The sequence below is a fragment of the Hemiscyllium ocellatum genome, chromosome 2, assembly GCF_020745735.1.
Source record: "Hemiscyllium ocellatum isolate sHemOce1 chromosome 2, sHemOce1.pat.X.cur, whole genome shotgun sequence".
NCBI classification, from domain to species: Eukaryota; Metazoa; Chordata; class Chondrichthyes; order Orectolobiformes; family Hemiscylliidae; genus Hemiscyllium; species Hemiscyllium ocellatum.
In genome coordinates this window covers 71,269,797-71,291,658 of record NC_083402.1, presented here as the reverse complement: position 1 = coordinate 71,291,658, position 21,862 = coordinate 71,269,797, and the positions used below count along the sequence as shown (strand labels likewise).

Sequence of the window (21,862 nt, the reverse complement as noted above, 5' to 3'; positions counted from 1 at the left end):
CAGCATTTGAAGAGACATCTCCAAAGGAGAGTCAATGTTTCGGGCATAAGCCCTTTATTAGGAGTGTGGAGGTGGACCCAAAGGGGTTGGGGGGTTGGGGCGGTGGAGGTAGCCTGGAAGGCAATAGTTAGATAAAGGCTGGGGGTGGGGATGGTGATAGTTCAGAGTGGAGACTGGAGGGGATGGATGGCAAAGATGATAGACAGACAGGACAATTTAAGAGGGTTGTGCCAATTCGGAGGGTTGGATCTGGGATAAGATGGGGGCGGGGGGGTGGGAATGAGGAAACTGGTGAAATAGACATTGATGCCATGTGGTTGGAGGGTCCCAATTCAGAAGATGAGGTGTTCTTTCTCCAGGTGTCTGTATGGCTAGGATTTGGCAGTGGAGGCGACCCACGACTTGGATGTTCTTTGCAGAGTGAGAGGGGGAGTTGAAGTGGTCAACCACAGGGCAGTGGGTTTGTTTGGTGCGCAAAAGCAAGCCCTGGGCCGCCATTACCACCAAACCCAGCCATCCGGACACCTGGAGAAAGAAAACCATCTTTTGCCTTGGGACCCCCAACCACATGGCTTCAATGTCGATTTCACCAGTTTCCTCATCTCCCCTACCCACCATCTTATACCAGATCCAACCCTCCAACTCAGCATCGCCCTCTCGAAACGTTCATCTTCCTTCCCACCTTTCCCCTTCTCCCTCCACTCTGACCTATCACCATCATCCTCCAACATTCATCTACCTATCGCCTTGCCCCCCAGCTAGGTTCCCCCCTCTCCCCCCAAGGCCCAACCCCCATTTATCTCTCAGCCACCTTAACCTCCTCACCCCACCCCTGCCCCCCAACATTCCTGATGAAGGGTTCATACCTGAAATGTCAACTCTCCTGTTCTCGGATGCCGTCTGACCTGCTGTGCTTTTCCATCACCACACTTTTTGACTCTGCTCTCCAGCATCTGCAGTCCTCACTTTCACCTTACTGTTGTAGTTTATGTTCCTATTTCATATGTCTACAATATTGTATATTTTATTTAAGCGCTTCCTAACTGTCCTGCCACCTTTAAATGCTATGTACGTTAAAGTGTCACTGCTCCTGCACATCCTTTTGAACAGTGACCTTGATTTTCTGCTGTTCCTCCATATTCATTGCACCAAAGTAGATCATCTCACTTCTCCACATTGAACTTCATCTGCCAATTATCTGTCCACTCCACAATGCCCTCTTGAGGTTCAACACAGTCCTCAATTTTTACTTCTCCCAAATTTTTTGTCATCCCTAATATTTGAAATTCTCCCATACACATCCAGTACACTATTTATATACATTAGGAAAGCATGCAGTTAAATACAGAAATATAGGAAAACCACTATCAATCTTCTATCAGCCCAAAAGACACCTATTAGCCATTACAGTTTCCCATTCATCAGCCAATTTTGTTTTTACATTCAACTAGGTCATAAAAGTGATCTTCTACATCAATATCATCTTCTCACAGTAACAGACTTCTTGATATCTTCAATTCCAAGACTGATTACCTCTTGAATACTCAATGACTAAAGCTCCACAGGTCTCTACAGTACAAAGTTTCAAAGATTCACAACCTTTAGGGAAGAAATTTATCATTTCAGTCCGAAGGGTTCTATCCCTTATTTTGAGACTGTATCCTACACGTATAGATTAGACTCCTCCAACCCAAAGCTTTCCATCCTATCGAAAATAACATTAGTGAAAAATCATTCCTTTCCCATCTTGGTAAGCCCTATAAATCTTTGCGTAAATATTCAACTTTTGTTACATTCCTCTGTAGCAAATACACCCTTCCTTAGGTAACAAGATCAAAACTACACATAATAAAATCAATAATATTAAGCATGTTAAGATGAAGCTTGTTGGACACAAAAATAAGCTAGCAGACAAAAATTGTTAAGGTATTGTTAATGCTTTTCAGATTACAGTCTGAAATTGTTGTCCATTGTTTAGCACCAGGGCCATTGCTATTTTTGACACACCTGAAGGAATTGGATTTGGGGCTACAAGACAGAATTATGAGATAATTCTGTAATTCTATTATGTTTTTGAATGTGGACAAAAAATGGGAAAAGCTACTGCTTTACAACAAAGCTATGGAAGATGATCTTGCAGGTACAAAAACAAAATGTCAGCTAAACTCCTCAAGAGTTGTTTCTACAAATATTTAAGCAGTGGGAGGATGCTGGACACCTTGGTTTTGTGGATGTATTCATGGCAGCTATCCCCAGTGACACTTCTCATTGATATTTCAACCAGGATTGGTTGTGTATATTCAGCTAAGCATCAGAACATCTTGCCTAATTTCCGAGCAGGTGTTACAGCTTTGTTCGAATACAGTAAAAACTCAGCCTGTGGGGAAAACAACTAAATCTCTCTCCCTTCCCCTCCTTTCTGAGAATCAAGAAAACAACGAAAATTCAGAGAACTACTTACTGTCTCTCGCTCTACAAGTTCTTTTTGAAAGCGCAAGGGGAAAATCTATCTTCAGAAACACTGAAAGATCAAAGCCTTAAGTAATTAGATTAGATTAGATTCCCTAGTGTGGCAACAGGCTCTTCGGCCCAACAAGTACACACCAATCCTCTGAAGAGCAACCCATCCAGACCCATTCCCCTACATTTACCCCAGACTAATGCACCTGACACTATGGGCAATTTATCATGGCCAATTCACCTAACCAGCACAACTTTCGACTGTGGGAGCAAACCAGAACACTGGGGGAAGCCCACGCTGACAAATTAAGAATTCTACAGTCCACAACCTCAGGCTCTCCAACAATTAAACGGAGCTGGAAGGGAACCGAAGGAAAACAACTCAGGTGCAACTTGAACTGTGCTTCACCAATTTTCTTGTACCTTCCCCACCTATAAGATCTATTTGTGCGTGCATGGGAATACATTTTTAGAAAGTGGGAGCTCAAGTTACAGAGTCACAAATTAACAAATTATACTCCTTACTTGCTATTGGTTAAAACTCAAATATTGGCAAAGCACTGCAGATATTGGAAATTTGAAATGAACAGAGAACCCTGAAGAAGTTACAAATCACTGGCTTTTAAGTGTTAATTGTTTCTCTCTCCACAGATGTGTCAGACCTGAGTATCTTCAGCTTCCTCTAGACTTGGTTTGTTAGTTAAAGCTGTCTGCTAACAATAAGCATTGATTTTCTAGTAATTAATTAAAAAGAGCCTAGTGTGAACATTCTCGTAACCTGAAGTAGACAGTTAGCTGAAATAGTGCATTTTGGTAGTATAATCAAATGTTCACATTTGTGACAACTCTAGGAATGGTGGGGGCTGATTTCCTGTCTCAGTCATGGCAAAGTTGGAAACTTCAAAATGTAGTAAACAGCAAGGAATATAATAGATTCAAGAGAACACAGACAAGCTAGTGAAAGTAATAAACATGGGAGATGAAATTCAAAGGGAAGAATTCAGACAGGGAGGGGAATATTGTAATCTCAAGCAAAATGTAACCTCAAATAATACAATTTTCAAGACTTGAAAATCTTCATGCACAAATCTTTCAAATAATAACAGGTCAGAGCTTATGGAAGTGCAAGTTTTATAAATTGATACAAAAAAAGAAATGCTAAACATATACAAATGTTGGCACAGCTCTAGCTATTTGTTTAGGAAGAACAGAGCCACTGAAGCAGATGCAAAAAACATTTATTAGACTGATTTCTGGAATGGAGGCTGAATGTGCGCACACGCAGAGAGGGAGCAAGAGCGTGAAAAATTTGGAACAAAAATACAAAATACTGGAAAACCCTGGAAGATCTAGCTGCACCTATCAAGAGAGAAACACAGTTCATATTCTAATTCACATTATACAATGCAGATGCTGCCAGACCCGATGACTTGGTCCAGCATTTTGCTTCTAATTTAGATCATCAGCATTTTACTATATTTGAGAATTTGCAAAGGTTTCCTTCCAGCAGTGAAAGCTAATATGAGGTTTGACACAAATGATTGAACAAGTTAAATAAAGGGTAATTGTTTTTAGTGGCCGAAGGGCTCAGATAACACAAATTTAAGATGACTGACAGAAGAATTAGAAGTAATAAACAATTTTCCTGAGCATAGTCATTGTGATCCAGAATATACTGTAAAAAGGATTCAATATTAACATACAGAAGAATTGGAAACATGACTTTAAAGAAAAATACAACACAGGGCAAGAAGAGAGAAAAAGGATAAATTGGATCGTTATACCAAATGTGAGCACAAGGATGACCGGCTGAAAAGCCTGCTTCCATGCTCTGTTTTTACGTAAACACCAAACTGTTCAGTAAGGAATTAAAATTTTAAAATAATATTATTTTATAAAATACTTTACATTTTACAAGCTAACAGTCCTTGTCAGCCTGTAACTTCGAATCAAAACTGTGTAAACAATTTTGTATCTAATTCACAACCAAAGTCATAATGCTCCCTTACTTAGACTCCCAGATGCACCACCAATCACTGACTTTACTTGGATCAATCTCATCTGCAGCTTCCTCCTCATTAATAGTATCTTCAAGATTTCCATTGGACCAAAGCTGCAAAGAACTGGAACCAGTCAAGAGACGAATTCCTAAAATGGAAAATGCTTGTTATTTTAAGGCTGTTTAAACATTCAAAATTGATCGCAGGATGCCCTTGCTGAAAGCTACAACAAGATTATAAAAACAAAGTCTTTTTGTTCAGAAAACCCTACTTCTCCAAAGCATTATATTTTAGAATGGTAATGCAATTTAAATAGTGATGCAAGTTAAACAATTTTTCATATCGCATTGGAAAGATGTCTTTCAAGAGGGTGACATCTTGACAACATATCAAATCTGAAACAATGTCAGACAAAGGTTTACTGTTTACTGCATCCTTTGATAAATATTTTAACAAATGCAAGGAGTTAATAGAATTAATTACTAAAATTGAGGCCATCAATTCTATCACTTGTTAACTTGCTTTTCCCCTGTCTGTGTACCCCTTTGGTTATTCCCTGTGCTCAATCCTGATGTTGCACTTCTGCTTGTTTCACTATCATTCCATAAACCGTTTCTGAGCTCAGTTTTTCAGGATGCTCACTCCTGGTCAGATCATTGATTCGGAGTTGGGAGGTCATGTTGCAACTGTCCAGGACACTGGTTTTTCCACTTTTGCAACAGTGTGCACAATTCTAGTCTACCTTCAACAAGAAGGATGTTGTAAACTTGAAAGAGTTCAGAAAACAATTTACAAAGATGTCGTCAGGGTTGGAGGGTTTGAGTACAGGGAGAGGCTGAACAGGCTAGGGCTGTTTTCCCTGGAGTGTCAATGGCTGAGGGGTGACATTATAGAGATTTATAATACCATGAGGAGCATGGACAGGGGAAATAAACAAAAGCTTTTCCCCAGGGTGGGGAATCGGAACTAGAGGACACAGGCTTTGGGTTAATATCAGTATGCAGAGTGTAGAGATAAATGGAAAATTTTCGTCTTTTTGGGTCTCACCCAAGTGGAGTGGCTCAAATATTTATATCCATTTTGATGACTTTGCTGTCGACAGTGTCATGTAATGATATTTGCTAATGATACATAGCTAGATGGAAACATAGGCTGTAAGAAGGACATTGGCTGCAGAGCATGACAGAGATTCAACAACCTGCAATTCCCTCCCGAAGTCATACAGACAACAGCTGTTCGTGATGTTCAACGATAACTAGGGATGGGTAATAATTGCTGGCCCAGATAGTGATGTTCATGGCTTAAGAATATATCTCAAAAAGTCAGACATGGCAAATGGAGTAGATCGAGGGGTGATGCAGCTGATGAGATAAATCTGGATATTGTCAGTTTGTTTGTGAAACACATATTTTTGTATTATGTTTCCGTGGGATGGCATGTCGTTTGAAAAGGGGAGGACACCAAGAAGAGATTCTCAGGGCCTCTTAGAGGCATTACTTAGGGGGTCGGCAGAAAGCTATTGCAATTGGTTCCCTGGCCACAACTAAGAATGAAGTCTGACACAGCTGGATAACAGCTGAGGTGAATGATGCGATCAACTTTTTCAAAGTTTGCAGGCTCACAATCCATCTTTATATTCTAGAATAGTTTGCACCAAATGTATTGTTTTCAATGATCAAATTTTGATCTCTTCTAATATGATTTGCCGTAACATCGCCTTGTATGGATTTGTGTAAAGTTTTCTTTATCATGTTCCAGCCAAGTGACCGAGGATGTTTCACCATGTTAAACAAACAACAACATATTAACAAGGAGTGATTGTTGTGAGCAGCTTGAACCACTAAAAACAAACTGGATAATCTCCACCTCAAGACATCAGACTGTTTTGAAAATTTCAATTCACGTTTTCATTACTGCAATTAACTTAGTCAGAATTACAAGAGGGAGAAAGGTCTTGTTGACAGTGAAGTATTTTCACCATTACTGTCCAAACACAGACAGCAAAAGTTATATTGGACAAGTGAAAATTGGGGGGAAAAAAATTAGCCAGTTCAGATCAAATTTAATCTGCTGACTACTTGGCATTCATTAAACAAACTTGCAATCCAATATTAATACTTTTTCTTACCTTGTGGATCCCATGCTAAGTTATGCACCACTGACTCCAATGCAAATTGTCCACTCTTCTGCCATTGATAATTAAGCTGCTGTGAACCATATAACAAATTAGCAGGGCTCAAAACTGAAACCAAAACCAGAATGCAATGCAAGCAATCAAATAATTCAAAGATGGAAAGACTGAAAAATCCTAAAGCAAATTAAGTGCTATGTGCAAACTATATGGTCCTTAACGGACTCAATCAATTCACTGATAGCTGAAGTATTGCAAAATACAGTAAAGATTTAATACTTAAGACAAAATTCAAAAAACAAAATTTAAACTTCCAATAAAAGTTTTACCTACTAAGATTGAAATGACTGCATATACTCGAGTAATAGTTGATCTCATATACAAGTCGACTCCCTATTTTTGGCCAAATAACCTGGAAATTTACATATATTTCATGTAAAAGTTGACCCTAGTTGTTCACACAGATAACATCAACATTTACAAGCCAGCGTGTTGACATCTTGTTCCACTTCAGCTTTCCAGTCTGTTGGTTGTTCCTTTCTGCTCCCAGTCTTTCAATCTGCTGGCTGTTGCGTTCTGCTCTGGGGTTTCAGAATTACAATAATTCGTTTTCTTTCTTTCTTCGTTTAGAGATTAATTGGGCTTCTGCTAATGATACAGCATGAATTTTGACGGGCATGAATTTCAGCCCCTCAATAGTAGTATTCGTGTAATAGTCGATCCCATAAATATAACCTTAAGTTGTCAAAATAATTTGATTATTACTCAAGTGTATACCATAAGAATTTATTTTAAGAGTACATGAAGACTGTAAGACATGGGAGCAGAAATTAGGCTATTCAGCCCATCGAGTCCGCCCACTACTCTTAAGTCTGTGCCTTACAGTCAGTCAGAGTTTCTCCTACACATCTATCCTAAACATCTACTTTTTCCAGGCCGTTCAGTATTCTATGTTTCAATAAGATCTTAGCTCATCCTTCTAAACTCTGAGTACAGACCCAGAGTCCTCAAACATTCCTCATATGTTAAGCTTTTCATTCCTGGGACTATTCTTGTGAATCTCCTATGAACACACTCCAGGACCAGTACCTCCTTCCAGAGATATGGGGCCCAAAACTGCACACAATACTTCCAATGTGGCCTGGCCAGATCCTTATGGAAGCTTGCAAGCACATCGCTACCTTTATTTTCAAGTCAGCGAGAAATAAATCCCTCATTGCATTTGCCTTCCTAACTACTGACTCAACCTGCAAGTTTACCTTAACAGAATCCTGAACTAGAACTCCCAAGTATCTCTGAACTACAGACTTCTGAAGCAACTCACCCGCTTCTTTAAAACAAAACACTTAAGGGAATGTTGCCCATCAGTTTGTTTCATTTTCTCCCATACTAAATGTATAAATACAATTTCACAAATATTGATGACATAATTCAAAGCTAATTTACTCAACCATCCAAACCTAATAAAGTACATAATGGTCAACTGTTACATATTTTCTGTCCATAAATACTTTTGCTTTTTATTCATTCCATACAACCATACAATGTAAGAAATGAGTTAGGCCCATCAACCTATCAAGTCTGCTCTGTCATTCAATCACAGCCGATAAGTTTCTCAACCCCATTCTCCTGCCTTCTCCCAATAATCCTCAAACTTCTTACTGCCCAAGAACTTATCTCTGAATTAAATACACTGAATGACTTGACATCTACAGTCTTCTGCAGCAATGTGTCCTACAGATTCACCACCCTCTGGCTGAAGAAATTCCTCCTCGCCTCAGTTCTCAAGTGTAGTCCCCTTCACTCTGAGGCTGTGCCCTCAGCTCCCAGTCTCTTCTACTAGTGGAAACATCTTCTCCATGTCTACTCTATCCAGACCTCTCAGCATCCTTGAAGTTCCAATCAAATTGCCCACTAGTTCTTCTAAACTCCAGACACACCGAGTACAGACTCAGAGGCCCTCAACTACGACTCAGCCCCAGGATTATTCTTGCCAACCTCGTCTGGATCCTCTCCAATGCCAGCTTGTTCTTTCCTTAGATACAGGACCTGAAATTATTCAATATCCCAAGTGCAGTCTGACCCAAGCCTTGTGTAGCCTCAATAGTACATTTGTGCTCTTGCATTCTAGTCTTCTCGAAATGAACACGAACATCATATTTGCCTTCCTAACTAACAAGTGAATTTGCATTTAACCTTGCTATTCCCAAATCCCTTTGTGCTTCAGATTATTGAAGCCTTTCTTTGCTCACAGGGTTTTGGCATTGTTGGGCATCCTGAAATACTTTTGAGAAGATGGCAGTGATTGCCTCCTAGAACCACAACAGTCCATTGTGTAGGCACACTCAGGACTGTCAGAAAGCATCTTTCAGAATTTCAATCCAGTGACAGGTGAAGAAATAGCGATATAATTCCAAACCAGGTGTGGCATTCCCATGCATCTCCTGCTCTTGGCCTGTAAGGTGTCAGAAGTCACGTTTCGAAGATGCAAACAAAGGAGCCTTAGTGAGGTACTGCAATGCAGCTTGTGGATGGCGCACTATGCTGCCACTGTGTTGGTAACAGAGAAAGTGAATGGTGAAGCTATTTGGTGGGATGGCAGTCAAGTAGGTTGATTTGTTCTGTATGGTATTGAATTTCTCAAGCAATTTTGGAGCTGCATTCATCCAGATAAGTGAAAAGCATTTTAATACACTCCTGACTTTTACGTGGGGTAAAACTTTGTAAAGACAGGTAAGGAGTTACTTGCCTCAGAATTCCTTGCCTGACCTGCTCGTTCAGTTCAATTTGTGGTTAATAGTAACCCCCCCCAGCTTTTATTTAAGGAGACAAAAAAACTGCAGATACAGAGACTTTGCCAACAATTTCCACCCTACCCTTAAATTCACTTGGTTTGTCTCAGACACCTCCCTCCTCTTTATTAACCTCTCCATTTCCATCTCCAGCAACAGTTTACAGACTGACATTTACTACTAACCCACAGACTCATAACTACATGGACGACACTTCCTCACACCCCATATCCTGCAAAGATTCCATCCTGTTTTCCCAATTCCTCTGTCTCCATCACATCTGCTCTGATGAGATGCTCCACTCCCAAGAATCCCACTTTCCACATATTTTGAACAACGTGCTTTTCCCTCTGCTGTCATTCAGGCAGCCCTTCACCACACCTCTTCCATTCCTCAGCCCATTGCTGCAAAACCCCTCCTCAAAACACAATAAAGACAGGGCACCCCCTTGTCCTCACTCTCCAACCCATTAATCTACGTATCTAATCTTACAATCTCAAACACTTCTGCCAACTCCAACTGGATCACACCAAGAACATCCTCTCCCCTCTGCCTTCTGCAATTTCCATTCCTTTCTCAAATCCTTGGTTTGCCCCACCCACCCCAAACACCCCGGTACCTTCCCTGGCAACCATAAAAGATGCAAAACCTGCCACACACCACTCCTCTCGCCTCCATCCAGGGCCCCAAATATTGTTTAACCCAGAAGCAGAGGTTCATGTGCCTCTCCTCCAAACTAACTCAATGTTTCTGGTACTCCCGATGTAGTCTTCTCTAAATTAGAGAGATCAAACATAAACTTAGACAATGTTTCGTCAAGTATCTCTGCCGGGTTCATTAAGGGCCAGCATGACCTCCCTGTCACCGCCCATTTCAATTCCCCTTCCCACTCCAACTGTGATATATCCATTCTGTCTCCTCCACTGCCACAGAAAATCAGACCGCAAATTGGAGGAACACCACCACTTTTCACCTGGGCAGCCGACATTCCTATCCAACCCCTGACTCCCTTTCCAGCCCCACCCAGCTCCTCCCTTCCATCCCTTCGAATGACCCTTCCTTCCAACTACCAACCAGATTCATCCCTATCAAAACAACTAGATCATATCCAATACCTGTATTCACCTATCACTATCTCACCACTCCGCCCCTCTCCCCACTTCCCTTTAAACTGTAGCTCCTCCTATCCCCACCTCCATTCCTGAAGGGTTATACCTGAAACGTTGACTTCTTCACCTCCTGATGTTGCCTGGCTTCCTATTTACTTCCAGCTTCCCATTTGTCTACCTTTTAAAGGTCTTCTACCATCATAAATGTAAATACTTGAGCTAGAAAACAACCTTAAGTCAAACACCCAGTGCACAGATTTAATGCATTGGAACCCATATTAAGCATTATCCAATGCAGTGAAAGTACACTCATTTTATTGTATACTGCAACCACAAATATTCACATTGATGTATGCTGTCAACAGTTTAATCAAAAGCAACAGCTATCCAAAAGAAAATTGCATAATTTCTTCATACAAATCAAGTGCAATTCTTTTGTGCATTAATACTAAAACTGGGTGAAAAGAGCAAATTTGCCAGCACTAAATATTCAGAGTTGAAAATCAGATTCACAATACTTCAACTCTACCTCAAAACTGTTTTAGACTGCATATGTAAGATTTCAAAACAATTGCAACTCCAGAAAAACACAATATTTCCTAACTTATTACTTGAGTATTTTTTCTCTTTAAGTTTCCAAAACATCATTTGGTACAGGTAATCATATCTAGTTGATAAACTGTCACTATAATTTAACTGATTATTTAAAATAATGCTTAAATGATATTCTGGGGACAGAACGTGTGTTAAGCTTAGTATGGTTTCTGCAGATTGGAAATCTGTTTCAATTCATTTTTCACCCATGGATCATGCATTAGGTCATGGTAGTATCCTCATATTTTACTTCAGCTTTTAATGGTTTAAGAAACTACCCCAAAAATGGTATTGCAAGAGCAAGCTGTTCTCATTATTAATTTGCTTCCATGCCTAGAAATGCTAAGAATGCAAATTTCATCTTGGATAAGACCTCAGCTGCAACAAGACGATACAAAAGACATTTTCTTCAGTCACATGCAAATCACAATGCAGGCTAATATTTTAGTGGAGTGGACAAGTATCCACAAGTTCTTACTCATTGTACTTACGAATTCTGAACAAAGTGGAAGAGCATCATTCAGGGTGTATGGCGCAAGTTGGACTTCGTGGAAAAATAATAGTAATTGCAAGAAAGAAATGCACTGGAAATAATACCAACATCATTTTGTCACAGTCTTACTCAAAGAAATCTAACTTAATGAGTGGGTTATGTGTAAGCCTAGACACTCAGATGATTCAAGCTTTCCTATGTGGGCTTCTTCAGCTCAACAGAGATTGATTTGTAGCCTCAAGTCGATTGGGAAATTCTGACAAAAAGATCAATAGTACTAAGTAAACTAAGGATTCAAGCACACATTCTAAGGACATCACCCAAATGTATTTGTGGGCTGCTTTGAAGCAAAATTGCTTTTTATTCACTTGTTGGACATGGGCATCACTAGCTAGGTCAGTATTTGTTGCCCTTAGGAAGAAGCCAGTGAGCTGCCTTCTTGAATTGCTGTAAGTTTCCCCATAATGCACTTGGAGAGAATTCTAGGATTTTGACCTCGTGACAGTGAAGGTATGGCAATATATTTCCAAGTCAGGATAGTGTGTAGCTTGGAAGAGAACTTGCAGGTCGTGATGTTCTCATGCACCTGCTTCCATTGGCCTTCTAGATGGAAGTAGTTGTGAGTTTGGAAGGTGCTGTCGGAGGATCTTCTGTGAATTCCAGAGCACATCTTGTACGTAGTACACACAATTGCTGCAGAAGAGGGGGGAGTGGATACATGTAGATGTGGGGTTGAATAAAGTGTCAAACTTCTTGAGTTTTGTTGGAGCTGCAACCATCTGGGCAAGTGAGGAATATCCCATCTCACGCCGTGGGCGGCACAGTGGCTCAGTGGTTAGCACTGCTGCCTCACAGTGCCAGGGACTTCGGTTTGATTACTGCCTCGAGTGACTGTCTATGTGGAGTTTGCACATTCTCCCCATATCTGCTTAGATTTCCTCTGGGTGCTCTGGTTTCTTCCCACAATCCAAAGATGTACAGGTTAGGTGAAATGGCCATGCTAAATTGCCCATAGTGTTAGGTGCATTAGTCAGGGGTAAATATAGAGTAGGGGAATGGGTCTGGGTGGGTGACTCTTCGGAGGGTCAGTATGGACTTGTTGAGCTGGAGAGCCTGCAGGTCATCTAATCTAATCTAACTTGTGCCTTGCTGACTGTGGACAAGCTTTTGGGAGCGAGGTTTGAATTACTTGTCTCAGTATTCCCAGTCTCTCACCTTCTCTTGTAGCCACTATAAAATTATATAGCAAATCTCATTGAGCTTCTGGTTAATGGTAACTCCCAGAATATTAATAGTAAGGGATTCAGTAATGGTGACACAATTGAGTGTCAAGGGGTGGTAATTATTTTGTCTCTTACCGGAGACATTCATTGCCTGGCATTTGTGTAGCATAAACGTTTCTTGCCACTTGTCAGTCCAATTTTGGATATTGTTTAGATCTTGTTATGTTTGAACATGGATTGATTCAGTATCTAGAGTTGAATGTAGTGCTGACATTACACAATTAACTGTGAACATCTCTGCTTTTGAGCTTCAGAAGGGAAAGTCATTGATGCAACACTGAAGATGATGACTGACCCCAGGTCACAAACCTGAGGAACCCATGCCAAAATGTCCTGGAGCTTAGATAACTGGAACACTGTTGTTGGTCAGTTAAGATTCCAAATTGCAGATGAGGGTGCTCCCAAATTTCCAATGATTCTAGATTTGCTAGGGCTCCTTGGTGCACTCAGTTGAATGTAACCTTGATGTCAAGGGCTATCACGCTCATCTCACCTCTGGAATTCAGCACGTCCATCCTTGCTTGCACCAAGTCTGTAAGAAAAAGTTAGGAGCCGAGTGGCCCTGGAAGAACTCAAATGGGCACCTATGAGCAGGTGATTGCCAAACAGATGCTGCTCAATTGCACTGTTGATGGCACCTTCCATTATTTTACTGATGATTGAGGGTAGACTGATGGGATGGTAATTGGCTAGGTTGGCTTTCTCCTGCTTTTTGTATATAGGACATACCTGGGCAATTTTCCACATTGTCAGGTTAATGCCAATGCTGTAACTGTTCTGGCACAGCACATCTCGGGGAGAAGCAAGTTCTAAAGCACAAGTCTTCAATACTGTTTCAAGAATGTGTCCTGGCGCATAGCCTTTGCATTATCCAGTGCCTCCAACTGATATCATGAGGACTACTGATTCATCAGCAGATTTCCTTGCCCATGTGTAAACCTGAAGCCATGAGACTTCACAGGATCCAGAGTGGATGTAAAAGAGTCCTAATGCATACTACCTCTGTTGAAACTGTCTGCTAGTAGGACAGGACATATCCAGGGATGGTGATGGTGGTATCTAAGACATTGTCCCTAAAGTGTGATTGCGAGGGTGACATTGTTGCTTGAAGAATCAGAGACACAATTCTCCCAAATTTGGCACTTGCCCTATGATGTTTCTAAGGAGGACTTTGCAGGATTGACAGGGCTGTTTCTGTCGCTATTATTTCACCTGCATAGGTCCATGCCAAGTGGACCGTCCAGTTTCATTTTTTTCTTGAGACTTTGTAATGATTGATCTAACTGAGTGAATTGCTAGACCACTTCAAAGGGCAGTTAAGATTTAAGCATATTTCTGTAGGTTTGGAGTTACATGTAGGCCAGACCACACGAGGATGGCAGATGTCCCTGAAGGACATTAATGAGCCAGACGGGTTTTTGACAATCAATAATATTGTATGCGAGAATACATTTGAGGAGATAGCCAGATTTTTAGTTAGCAATCAAAGAGAGTTATGAGGACCATCCATGAAAGGAAGTTAAGGCCGAGATGAAATCAGCCATGGTTGCATTAAATGGTGGAACAGACTTGGGAGCTAAACTAGCAAATCTTGCTCCTCATTCTTCTGTTGCTACAAAGTCCTGCACACTAAAATCCTAATGGCATATTCCTACCTGGATACGCATTAGAGTGTATGATTAGAAACTCTACCAGGAAATATAAAGTCTCCCCATGCAAAAACATTTGCTGACAAAAAAAAAATCTTTATAAAGCCTAACCAGATAGATACCAATAACTATTTTGAGATTAAAACGCATCAAATTTCAAGGGAGCAACATTTTCGATAGGCTAAAAACAAGTGTGTAAGCTATCTCCACTAACCGTAGAATGCTTAGTTTTCTGGTTTAAAAGTGCAATGGGCTCAAAAATGCAGATTACATTTCCATACGATGCTGCAATCTGTCGAGAAAACACATTTAAGAAATTAAAATGGATTATTTATTCCTACAAGTACACAATCAAATTTATGCTTGGAAAATTTATAAAATCACCTCTCAGAGTTAGAGAAATTCAAAGTCAATAAATCATTTAAAGTCTGGTTGAAGATTTGTAGCTCGGGTGTCCGTTGTTGTGGTTCTGTTCGCCGAGCTGGAAGTTTTTGCTGCAAACGTTTTGTTCTCTGGCTAGGGAACATCATCAGTGCTATTGGAGCCTCCTGTGAAGCGCTGCCTTGATGTTTCTTCCGGTATTTATAGTGGTTTGTTCTTGCCGCTTCCGGGTGTCAGTTTCAGCTGTAGTAGTTTGTGTGTGGGGTCCAGGTCGATGTGTCTGTTGATGGACAAACTCCATTAACAGACACATGGACCTGGACCCCACACACAAACCACTACAGCTGAAACTGACACCCGGAAGCGGCAAGAACATCCATCAACAGACACATCGACCTGGACCCCACATACAAACTACTACAGCTGAAACTGACACCCGGAAGCGGCAAGAACAAACCACTATAAATACCGGAAGAAACATCAAAGCAGCGCTTCACAAGAGGCTCCAATAGCACTGATGATGTTCCCTAGCCAGGGAACGAAACGTTTGCAGCAAAAACTTCCAGCTCGGCGAACAGAACCACAACATCAATAAGTCATCTTTGCCTTAAACAGAGAATATTCTGCTCGATTTCTCCGAGACGAAGTGATACCCCACTTACAGGTTCATTCATTGAAAAACTAAGGTCATAGTTTTATTTTGCCACCCAATAATTTTCCAATTTCATTGAAAATCTCTTGCAAACATCTCCAATAATTAATTTTAGATAAAGGGATATAGCATGGATGGATACATACCATACTTTTCATCGTGGTCATGGGATAAAAGAAAACAAGCAATCTTCACATTAGATGTACAGTGAACATCACTTCAGAAAGCAAAAGATCAAATATCCACTAATGCAAATGGAGAAATAAGCAAATTGTTCCAACCTGCCTTGCAGTATGAAGACAATACACATTTTAAAGATCGACTTTTTAATCTTACAAAAAAAACTTTGATTTCCATTTCTTGTTTGACCTCCTTTAACATCTCAATCATTCAAGTAACAATGTGTTGTAAACATATTGAAGCTGCAGAAGACTAATTAAAGTTGATTGATTAAAGATTGATCAGAGGTGGCTTGGGAGCTCAGTGGTTAGCACTGTTGCCTTACAGCACCCTGGGCCTGAGTTCAATTCCAGCCTTGGGTAACTTATAAGTGGGGATAAAAGATAGTATTAAGTCAGCCCAGAGACTAGCTATTTCAACAGAACGAGTGTTTTGTAACACTTCCAAAGCAGGGGAGTTTGGGTAGATATTCTTGCGTTACTAAAATTGAGAAACTTAATTCTGATACACAAAACATCAGATTTAGAAATTATACATTTAACTGTCTCCACAGTGCATGGAAGATGATCTAAAAGGAGTCAGCTAAGAACTCTAAAGATTTGAGATCGAGGACTAATTCCTTTAGACTTGAATCTCAATCATAGACAGTACCCGGAAATGGGCTGAAACTTTGTTTTAATGCCTATTTCAAGAGCATTCCCAAATTTCTCCCTTATTTTGATAGCTTTTTAAAAATTCCTTGACTAATAAAATTCTGTTTCATTCTTAAAGAAAATCTGTGGCCATTATCAATGTGCCTCAGTGACTAACCATCACGTTAACTAACTAAACAGACAAAAGTTTGTTCAAGTCAAAAGTTTACTGTTGGGATTCGACTTATCGAGTCACACCATCACCTATGCAGATTTTTTTTTAAACTCTGTTGCAACACATCATCAACAACTTTAGTGCATTACCTTCTGTAAGCAAAGAACAGAAGTCCCAAAAGAGAGAGTAATGAATGAACAGCTAATTAATCTATTTTGATTATATCAGAAGGTGGCGTCAAGAATTCCTTACATCTTTAGTATTAACTAACTTGCATTATCCCTCCTAGCAATCCAAACCTTGGACTCCAGTATAATTCTGGTAGACACATCCTGTTCATTCCAAGGGTGTTATCTTAAGATTTCACAGAATTTCACAAGTATAACAGAACAGAACAAGGCCATTCAGCCCTTGATTTCTGAACTAGGTCTTCAAATGAGCAATAATGCCTCTAGATAGCCTCCTGCTTTATTCCCCCATATCTTGGCATATTATTTGGATAGAAATAATAATCACCTAATGCCTCAAGTAAACCTGCCTCCATCACACTTTCAAGCGATGCATACCCCAACTTTCATACCCCAACTACTCACATCTGAAACAAAAAGATTTTCACATATATTTGCTTCTTCTTCTGATCAATTTAAAGCTATGCCCTCTGGTTCTTGATCCTTTCACAAGTGGTAGAAACCCATCAACTCTGATCAGGTCCCCATGATTTTGAAAACCTTCATTAGATTTCCTCTTACCCTTCCTCTCTCCAAGGAGAACAGTCTCAGTTCCTTCAATCCATGGTCAAAACTTACATTTCTCATCCTTGGAACCATTCACATCCTATAATGTGGCACCAATATCTACACAAAGTTCTTCAACTTGAGGTCTAACAAGTGTCTTACACAAGTTCAGCATCAGCTCCTTGTTCCTGTACTCTATGCCCAATTATTAAAGTCATGGAAATTGTATTAAACTTTTCAGCAACTTTCAGTAATCTGTATGTATATGTATGTACACTTGGGTTCCTCTGCTCCTGCATGCCTTTTGGAAATATATCCCAGCCTTATTTCAATTCTGTGTTACTAAAAAGCATTACCTCAAACTTTTCTGCTATGGAATGCTATCTGCCACCTGTTGTCCACTCTTTCAATATGTCTATGTTTGACTTTTACACTGACCTCTTCAAACTTTACAATTCTTACAAGTTTTGTGTCATCTGCAAACTTTGAAATGGTTACCTACACATCAAGATCCAGATGACTGACTTACTTCAGGAAAAGCAAAAAAGGTCCTAATACTGATCCCTTAGAAATTCCCCGAAATGTCCACCAGCTTGAAATACATTGATTGACCATTAGTATTCCCTATCACTCAGTCAATTTCTCATCTCTGTTGCTACTAGCCCATTTCACCTATGACCTACACCATTCCGCTCAGGGCTGTTGCTGGATCAAGCAACTTCTCAAAGTCCAAACTCATCACATCAACAGTGTTATTGATCCAAAGACCTCGAGCAAGTCAATTAAATACAAATTCCACTTTTGAATTCTTCCTAATCAACCCATCTCTATCCATGAAACAAAAATTGTCACGATGGTTTCGATAAACTTCCCCATTATGGAAGATAGACAGAGTAGTTTGCAAATGCTGGGTTTATAAGACCATAAGACGTAGGAGTGGAAGTAAGGCCATTCGGCCCATCGAGTCCACTCCGCCATTCAATCATGGCTGATGGGCATTTCAACTCCACTTACCAGCGTTCTCCCCGTAGCCCTTAATTCCGAGACAACAAGAATCTATCAATCTCTGCCTTGAAGACACATTTAGCATCCCGGCCTCCACTGCACTCTGTGGCAATGAATTCCACAGGCCCACCACCCTCTGGCTGAAGAAATGTCTCCGCATTTCTGTTCTGAATTGATCCCCTCTAATTCTAAGGCTGTGTCCACGGCTAGTCTCCTCGCCTAATGGAAACAATTTCCTAGTGTCCACCCTTTCCAAGCCATGTATTATCTTGTACGCCTCTATTAAGTCTCCCCTTAATCTTCTAAACTCCAATGAATACAATCCCAGGATCCTCAGCCGTTCCTCATATGTTAGACCTACCATTCCAGGGATCATCCGTGTGAATCTCCGCTGGACACATTCCAGTGCCAATATGTCCTTCCTGAGGTGTGGGGACCAAAACTGGACACAGTACTCCTAATGGGGCCTAACCAGAGCTTTATAAAATCTCAGTAGCACATCTTTGTTTTATATTCCAACCTTCTTGAGATAAGTGACAACATTGCATTCGCTTTCTTAATCACGGACTCAACCTGCATGTTTACCTTTAGAGAATCCTCGACTAGCACTCCCAGATCCCTTTGTACTTTGGCTTTACTAATTTTCTCACCATTTAGAAAGTAGTCTATGCTTTTATTCTTTTTGCCAAAGTGCAAGTCCTCGCATTTGCTCACGTTGAATTCCATCAGCCATTTCCTGGACCACTCTCCCAAAATGTCTAGATCCTTTTGTAGCCTCCCCACTTCATCAGTACTACCTGCCTGTCCACCTAACTTTGTATCATCGGCAAACTTCGCTAGAATGCCCCCAGTCCCTTCATCCAAATCATTAATATATAATGCGAACAGCTGTGGCCGCAACACTGAACCCTGCAGGACACCGCTTGTCACCGGCTGCCATTCCGAAAAAGAATGCCTTCTGTCAGACAGCCAATCCTCAATCCATCCCAGCAGCTCACCTCGAACACCATGGGCCCTCACCTTGCTCAGCAGCCTCCCGTGTGGCACCTTATCAAAGGCCTTTTGAAAGTCTAGATAGACCACATCCACTGGGTTTCCCTGGTCTAACCTACTCGTCACATCTTCAAAGAATTATCTTTACAACCTTTCCTAAACAAGGCTCCAAAATTTGCAGTTTCTTTGAATCTTTTCATGACATTTGAGTAATCTGGATCTCAAGTTTCTTTCAACCTCCACTATTTCTAACAAGTCACCAAATAGAAAGACAAGTGCCAATTTTAGGAACGCTTTATTAGATATTAAGTACACTAGAATCAAACAATAGTGCATTTTTATCATGAGAAGAGGAATATTAATAAATTACAGAAACTGAACTGCTGGATGGGAAAATCACAGGATTTAGAAGCAGTAAGCCCTTTGACAATCAGGCAATTAACAAGATCGTGGCTCATTTGTTAAAAGCAAAGTCCTGCAGATGTTGGATGTCTGAAATAAAACCAGTAACTTCTGGATAAATTCAGCAGGTCTGGCATTTGTGGATAGAAAAACAAACTTAACGGTGCAAGTCTGATAGAAGTTTTCTTTGGAACTGAAGGGGATTTCTGAGACAGTGCCTTCTGAGGCACAGTTCCAAAGTTGCATGACTCAAAAACAAAAATCCCCTCACCTCTGATAATACGTAACCTAATCTTAACAGTGTCCTCTAGTTGTGAGCCCAGGAGGCAAAACATTCTTTCCACCTCAAGAGAATTCAATATTTTGTTAATGTAGAATCAAAGAATGTGTACAGTGCAGCAAGAGGCCACTTGGCCTATCAAGTCCACACTGACCCTCCAAAGAACATCACACCCAGTTCCACACTCCTACCGTAACTTCACATTTACCGTGACAAATTCATTTGGCTTTCACATCCTGGATACTACAGGGTAATTTAGCACGGCCAATCCACCGAACATGCACATATTTGGACAGTGGAAGGAAACCAGAACACCTGGCAGAAACCCATGTAGACAGAGGGAGAACATGCAAACTCCACATAGTCACTCAAGGTTGGAATTGATCCCATGCTCCTGGCACTGAGGCAGTAGTGCTAACCACTATGCTAACATGACCACCACGTAACGCCTCATTTTAAAAAAAGGGAAGTGGTTATGGAATCACAGCAGGTAAAATATCATTAATCTATACAATAACTGAGCAAGGATTGAGCTCAAGAATTTGAATGGCCTCTTCTGTGCGTCATCGCATTATCAAGGCACACAATTTGCAAGTAATTCGACATACCTTTCCCTGATGCATGGAGCAATCAACACATCCAACTTGGATATTTCCATGTTTGGCTCCAGGAATAATTTGAAGTCTTTCAAAATCACTGGCTAAAATCACGATATCACACCCTGAAGCATAAGCCTGGTTAAGACATGAAAACAGTTGGTGAGCAAGCATTAACAAAATTGACTAATGTTTAATACTGTAAACATATTTATTAACAGATATTTAGTTAGTTGCTAAAATAATATGTTTATAACTTCTGCAGTTGGCTTTTCAAAAGGTAGAAGTGTCAAACAATTGAAAATGGAATGGAGCAAATGAGATTAACTTTGCCATGAACCTCCATGAGACAAAAATTCAGGCAACATCAATTGGTTTGGCAGCAGGGATCTGACAGATGAAATTGTTATTTTCTTATAAAACAACTAACAAATAACATTAAAACAATGCAGAATCTTAAAAATTCTTCTGAGTCAGTCCAAGATATTATCTGGATTCAGAAAAGTTGAAAATTTGCCTGCAACTAAGATGACCATTTTGCAAAAGTAAACTACAGCTTTAAGACCATAAGATGTAGGTATAGAATTAGGCTATTCTACCCATTGAGTCTGCTCCACAATGAAGGCTGATAGGTTGTAAGGAGAATGGAATTGAGAAACCTTCAATCCCCTGACTAATCAAGAACGTATTTCTGTCTTAAAGACACTCAATGACTTGGCCCTCTGCGGCAATGCTTTCCACAAATTAACCAGCCTCTGGCTAATGAAATCCCTCATCTCAGTTCTAAAGGGTCATTTCTTTTCTCGGAGGTGCCCTATGGTCCTAATCTTTCCTACTAATGGAAACATCATTGCCATGTCCACTCTGTACAAGCCCCCAAATATTCTGAGTTTCAATCAGATCCTCACTCATCCTTCTAAACAATACATGCAGATCCAGGGTCCTCAACTGCTCCTCATACGAGAAGCCCTTCTGACTGGAATCAGTCTCGAAAACCTCTATATTTTCCAATGCCAGTATACCCTTGCTTAGATTAAGGAGCCAAAACAGTTCTCAATAGTCATCTGGTCTGACCAGACCTCAGCACTACATCTCTGTTCTTATGAATGTTGACATTGTATTTGCCATCTGAACTGCCAACTGAACCTGCATGTTAACTAGAACTCCCAAATCCCTTTTTGCTTCAGATTTCCAAAGAATTTTCCCATTTACAATAGTATTCACCTCTAATCTTCTGACTTCAGGGCGTAATCGCTCCTTTTAACACATTGTATTCATCGGTCATTTCTTTGCCCACTCTCCGAGCCTGTTCAAGCCCCTG

The 21,862-nt window shown here is 40.4% G+C and overlaps 1 protein-coding gene across 7 annotated transcripts in view; it reads right to left on the bottom strand.

The window, feature by feature from the left end:
* dmxl1 (Dmx-like 1) overlaps positions 1-21,862 on the bottom strand; it is a 223,220-nt gene that overhangs the window by 160,124 nt on the left and 41,234 nt on the right. For 4 of the 7 annotated variants that reach the window (XM_060837582.1, XM_060837607.1, XM_060837615.1 and 1 more), the window contains exons 2-5: positions 20,554-20,679; positions 14,726-14,803; positions 6,589-6,667; positions 4,470-4,608 (exon numbers count right to left, since the gene is read on the bottom strand). In XM_060837582.1, coding sequence (XP_060693565.1) covers positions 4,470-4,608; positions 6,589-6,667; positions 14,726-14,803; positions 20,554-20,679 — 422 coding nt within the window. The remainder of the gene's footprint in view (positions 1-4,469; positions 4,609-6,588; positions 6,668-14,725; positions 14,804-20,553; positions 20,680-21,862) is intronic. The other 3 variants (XM_060837591.1, XM_060837632.1, XM_060837623.1) reach the window with 2 other exon arrangements.